Raw genomic sequence first — 6330 nt, 5'->3', positions numbered from 1 at the left:
TTAAGTGTCTTTGGTTTTGATATTGTTGGTTAGTTTGCTGCTTTTAGTCAGTAAACCCAACTTGAAGAAGACAACCAAAGAAATTGTATAATATGGGTTTCCAAGCTTATATAATGTACTTTATAAATTCTGACGTTGCAGTCTTCTTTAATTTGAAATTTGTATAATCTAAGCTTTCATAGGCTCAGTTACATTTGCCATAATACTTTAGCCATAAATACATTTGCCAAAATACTTTAGCCATAAATACATTTGCCAAAATACTTTAGCCATAAATACATTTGCCAAAATACTTTAGCCATAAATACATTTGCCATAATAAATGTACTTATGGCAAAAGTATTAAAGCAAATGTAACTGACCCACTTATATCAAAAAAAACAAAAAATTACTTCACAGATTTTTTTTCAAGAAGGATGTTCCCACGATATTCTCATAAGTTACCGTTTTATTATTGGCTCGATCATTTGACGTTTTCTGCGCTGGATTACAATCCTGCAAATTAGATATTTTTTAAATACAATAAAACCTTGGTCTTGAAACAATGAATTCAAAAAAGTAAAAAAGGGAAAAAAAGGATTGCACATTTTTCACAATTTTTTTATATTTTTGCACAAAATGTCCGTGGATAAGACACGATTTACTTCTTGAATTTTGTTTTTATAATTTTTCCCGGGACACAGAGCAATTAAACAAAGTAAGAAAGTTAGGAAGGATTGAAAAATGAAAAAATCCATAAAATATAAGACTAACAGTGCACTTCTTTAATTAAAAATGGATCCAAAAAAAGAAGAAAAAAGAAAATTTGTATAAAATGCAAAGGAATTGAGTTTTGTCACATACTCAAATTTTCTAATCCCTGTATCTTTGCAACCGTTGATGTTTCAAACTGGGATCTAACAGAATTCAATGAGATTGCGCAGACAACAGGTTTAGAATATCAGAGTTTGTGGCAAAGACTCAAATTCTTTACAGCATCCTAAGTTAATGTACATGTTAAACCTGTTATAAAAAGTTACAAAGCACAATGTGCATCATAATTGATAATTCAAATGAGAGCAATTCATAATTGTAAAAGGAAAAAAAGATAAAAGTTTTTTTATATTCAAGAAACTCCCGGACTCAGGTTTATCCCCTGGAGTACTTTATTAGTCTTGAATATACATATTTGTATTCATTTTTGCTACATCATTATGCATCAAAATAACTTTATTCTACATTTATTCATGGGAAACGTAAACTTTTTATGGAGAATTAATTGATACATAAACTTTTTATTGAGAATTAATTGTTACTTAAAATTTTTATGGGGAATTAATTGTTACATAAACTTTTTATGGAGAATTAATTGTTACATCAACTTTTTATGGAGAATTAATTGTTACATCAACTTTTTATGGAGAATTAATTGTTACATCAACTTTTTATGGGGAATGAATTGTTACAACTTGTATGAGAAATTAATTGTTACATCAACTTTTTATGGGGAATTTTTTGTTTGTCTCTTTAAAGATATTTTGTCCAGATCTGACCAATCCATTTCCCTTTTTCCTTTTCTTTTTCTTCTTCACTGTCCTCCTCCGAACCCTAAAGTAAAATAACAGATTTAACGAGAAGAAAAATTATGTATGTTTGTTGACGGATAGAAAACTAGATTCTCAAGATGATGAATAATAAGCCCGCTGAAATCAGTCGTTGAAGGAGGTATATTTCCCAACAATATTTCCCGATTGAACAGCAAACTCACAACAGAATGAACCCCCGTCTCAAAAATCGATAACGAAAATTCTCTTTATTTCCTGAAAAATTACATGTATTGATTACGTGTACAAATGTTAAAATTAATGTTATAATGAAAAGAATCCTTACGATCTATTTGTGGGTGATTGGGGGGTAACAATGGTTGAACAGTACTAAAAGACGTTTTAAACTTCTGAAATAAGATGACAATTGATTATCAACGAAAGTCACTATAAATTCTTTATATAAAAATTATTCTCTATTTAACTTTTGAAAAATAGATTCACAATACGCGAGGCTTTTGTTTATGACTCCGTCAGAGAGAACAAAGAAAAGGGGGGTTAAAATTGTTTGGTTTGGTGTCTCCGAGAGGGAACTTAAGTTAAAGACGACTTTACACGGAGCCTATTGTTAATGGTTGACAATGTTATATAAAATATGCTAGATATCCTGGGAATTCCAATTCTCCGATGACTTTATAAAAATAACTATTGTGATTGGCAATGGGACAATTGTAGATCGCATCAAATTAGTCAAAATCAATCAAGCGTTGTTATTATGGTTTCCAACGCAAGTGGATTTTAATTGCGCACAATTGCGATTGCGCGCAATAAACGCAACGGAATTGCGCGTTTTCGTCCAATTTTCTTGCGTTTGTGTTTCAATTTTTTGATAATATTTTATTTAAACCTTATGGCACGCAATAATGGCAATTAAGTTTTGCGCATTTACACTTAATCTTTTATTTTATAAAATCCATATGCAGCATGATAACCAGAAAACTCTGACAAAGGAAGACGACATTTAGACTCAAGCAGATCCATTCAACTGAACAAGTTACTAATCAAAATTTGTTTCTTAATAACAACATCAAATACACTCTCTGTACCATAGTTTTCTGGTTCTCACTGTAGCAAAATATCTAATTTTGATTAAACGAACCTTACAATTTTAACCAACAAAAGTTTCCATTTTATTGTTATCCAATGTGAATAACAAATGTATCATATTGAATTGCTAATTAGTAGCTTAACCAAAAGAAACTTTAAGATTTGACCTCGGGCCTCCATTATTTTAAAATCTGCAGAGATATTTCCATTCTTGTATGTATCTGCTGCAGTTTGTAAGTCACAGTTAAAATTATTGATTTTTAGATGTAAAAGCAATTGCAAGCAATTCCGCTCAACACCGCGATTATATAATTGCTTTCTTGTTTGCAATTATTGCGCAATTCCGCGCAATAAAATGGCCTAAGGGGAAGCAATCATTGCGAGCAATTCGGTGCAACGGAATTCCGATTAAAAATCCTAGTTTTAATCAACAAAATTCGCCAAATTCGGGGAAAACAATTTTTTTTTTTAACAATTAAATCTTTAAATAACGCAATTATTTTTTGACCTATCATATATGTAGTGAGAACCTGTCCCGGTAAAACCCCAGAGGTCTAATTTATCGACTTCTTCGACTTTCCTGACTTACTGGTCGACAAAATCAAGATGAAGCATGGAATCTCAGTAACTTGATAAAATTTTGTAAATATATTCCACCCCCCTTTTAGAAAATTAGAGGTCGAGGCGAGAAATTAGTTTATTTTTCCAGAAGCATTTTACGATTTAATTTTATTTTTTGGTGTAAATTTTTAAATTCAATTTATGGTCATAGCTTGGGGGAGGAGGGGAGGGGGTTACCTGTTTTGCCTGATGTATACCAACGTCTTGTATATATTTACTCCATACTTGTCCAGTCCAAGCACCCTAAAAGGATTTACCCACGTTGCCCAGTTTTTTTTAGGTTTTTTTATATAATTCATATTCATAGTTACTTCTGTCGTTTATCCGTGCTAGGTGGTACAAAAATTAAGAGATTAGCTAAAGTGCCCAAGGCGTTGCCCGACGAATTTTAGAAATTTGAAAATTTCTTTCAGCCAATGTCATCCCCAGGATGTTCCTTAAAAATTGTCAGCCAATATGGTCTAGCCTTAGCGAACATATCTATTCTATCTATATACAAAGTTGTAATCTATGTTTGTTAGTCGGATCATAACTAGGAACCCCCTGGACCGATTTGCCTCAAATTTTAATTGGGGAGCTCGGGAGACCTACAGGAATGTTCCTAGCTTGGTTTTGAGATTCAAAATTAAGTTGGTCAACTTTAATAGCGAAAATTTAGTTTCCTGGTAAAATAGTTCGAGTGTGGATAAACGGCGGGAGTAACTTTTAGTCACGTTGGCAGTACTGGGTTCTTAAGTTATTATACATATCATATAAATAATCAATTTATTATTTAATCAAAAACAAAATTTATATGAATAGACATTTATTTGCGAAGTTCTTTATTTTATAGATATTGTTTACCTTTGATAATTTTTAAATTGAATTGAAGGTAGCATCAATTCGAGTAAACATTCTGCTTTTGATTATGGCAGTTTGGATAAATGTCTCTGAGAATTGGACACTGATAGATTTAAATACAATATTTTCTTATAAGGAGCAATTTATATCTTTTAAGAAACAGATTTATTGATTAAGTTCCGAATTCAGAGGCATCTATTTATAAAGTTTGTTTGTCCGAACTTAGGAACCCCTTGACCAATTTGCCTCAAATTTTGATTGTGAGCTCGTGAGAACCACAGGAATGTTCTTAGCTTGGTTTCGAGATTTTTAATATAGTGGGTTGACTTTTAAGAGATATTTTAGTTTTCCGTTAAAATCGACCAAGTGCGGGTAAACAGCGGAATTAACTATGAGCAAACTGGGCATCGCTGGGTTCCCAAGCTAGTAACGAAATAAAGATGTATCAAAATTTTGAAATATTATTCTTTATGGCAAGAATCAAGGAAAAGATAATTTTCATTAAAAATTTTGTTTTGTGTTTTATATTTTTTTATAAAACTTAGTTATAATATCTACGAACCTGAGAATTGATTACATCATCTGTGTTTTCATTATTTTCTGTGTTCTCTGTATTCTCTGTATCATCTGTATTCTCTAAAGTCTCTGATCTCTGTGTTGTTTGTGGAGGTTCAAGCCACACAAATTCATCCTGTATAGACACATACTAACTAAACTAAGTACTAAAACATTGATTTGCATAGATATAGGGATTAGAAAATCAGAGTTTGTGACAAAGAGTCAATTATTTTAGAAAGCTTTATGTTTATGGTAAAAGAAAATCTTAACTTTTGAACCGATTATCATACAAACAAAATGCAGATTTTTATACTGTTGTTAGATTATACATTTTTAATAATATTTTTTGGACACCCTATGAGAAAGTTAACAACAAGAAAGATTTGTAATAAATCGTGGTCCCGAGATTACTCTGCTCTTAGTCTAATTCTAGTCTCACTGACTCTATCTCTAGCCAAAACTCAAGGCTCTAAAACTCTAGCCAAAACTCAAGGCTCTATACACGTCCGTATAAATCAACGGTTCATATATCACTAATTTATTAACACAGGTAAATAGAACTGACCGGAATGGCCGGTCAGGGTTAACATGAACATAGATAAAATAGATAACGAAACATAGATAATAAAGATTGTATTGCTCCTGGCAGCACATTACATTACAGATTAATGTGTAATTTAATAATTCCATGAAGCTAAATTTACTGATGAATTAATGTCTAGGACCCAAGGAACCCAAGAAACCATCTTAGTGAAATGGGATTGTGTTCACTTCAAAATTCCCGAATTTCAAGCTTATTACACTAGCTAGAATCATAAATTGAGTCTAAAATCGCACTCCTATGGAACTCACTGTATTTTGTAATAATGCGAAATTTCTGTATTTAAATATTTATAAATAATATACCTTTTCCAGATCTCTTCGTTCGGATTCCATTTTTACTGTAATCTGAAAAAAGATGACTTTAGATTGAAATATAGGTTAAATTGTGTCATTTCTTTCTATTTTAACGATTTTATTTAAGAAAAAAAATCTTAAGTTTTTTCGGATGGAAATTTCGTCATATGGTTTACAAACAAAATATCAAATTTGATATTAGAATTCAATTAAATATAAAAAAATATAGTTTTGGTTGGTTTGAACAGTTAGAAGGTTAAGATAAACTGGATAAACAGCTTATACTTGGGTTTAAAAACAGGTTGTCCAAATACACATGAAAATTTTAAAATAATTTTGTAAACATAAATTTACAATATTTCTTAAATTTTCAAATTTAAGATTGTGATTGGAAACAATCATGAAAATCAAACAAAAATATTCAAAGTTTTCTACGGGAATACATGACGCATAATCTTATCCTGTTTAGAGGGATTACTTTTTTAGGTACACTTTGTATTGTAGTTGTTATGAAACTGAACGTAAGAGTGCAATGAATTCTTAACATTATTACATAAGATTAATAAATACGGATAAGCGATAAATATTTTGTCTAAAAGAAAGAAAAATAATAATTTTAACTATTTATAGAAAAAATTTATAGTTAAAAATAGTTAAACGATATTTTTTTACATCTAGGTATATTATATACTGTGATATGGGTAGCTCTGTATACTGGTTTCTTCAACCATGCCAGGAACTAAAAAAGATAGACCAGGAACTATCATATATTTTTTTTTACTAA

At 30.6% G+C, this 6330-nt stretch overlaps 1 protein-coding gene across 1 annotated transcript; it reads right to left on the bottom strand.

Annotated features, from left to right (window-relative positions):
* Nucleotides 1-1204: 1204 nt before the first annotated feature.
* On the bottom strand, nucleotides 1205-5626 carry LOC111711863 (uncharacterized). The gene is made up of 4 exons (XM_023486326.1): nucleotides 5556-5626; nucleotides 4654-4782; nucleotides 3429-3494; nucleotides 1205-1587 (listed from the first exon to the last, which is right to left on the bottom strand). Exons 1-4 carry the CDS (start codon nucleotides 5583-5585, stop codon nucleotides 1507-1509), a joined length of 306 nt encoding a protein of 101 aa, XP_023342094.1. The 5' UTR covers nucleotides 5586-5626; the 3' UTR covers nucleotides 1205-1506.
* Nucleotides 5627-6330: the final 704 nt, after the last annotated feature.

This window comes from Eurytemora carolleeae, unplaced genomic scaffold (genome assembly GCF_000591075.1).
Source record: "Eurytemora carolleeae unplaced genomic scaffold, Eaff_2.0 scaffold15, whole genome shotgun sequence".
Taxonomy (NCBI): domain Eukaryota; kingdom Metazoa; phylum Arthropoda; class Copepoda; order Calanoida; family Temoridae; genus Eurytemora; species Eurytemora carolleeae.
Note: the sequence above shows the minus strand (reverse complement) of the source record. Positions and strands in the feature narration are given on the sequence as shown.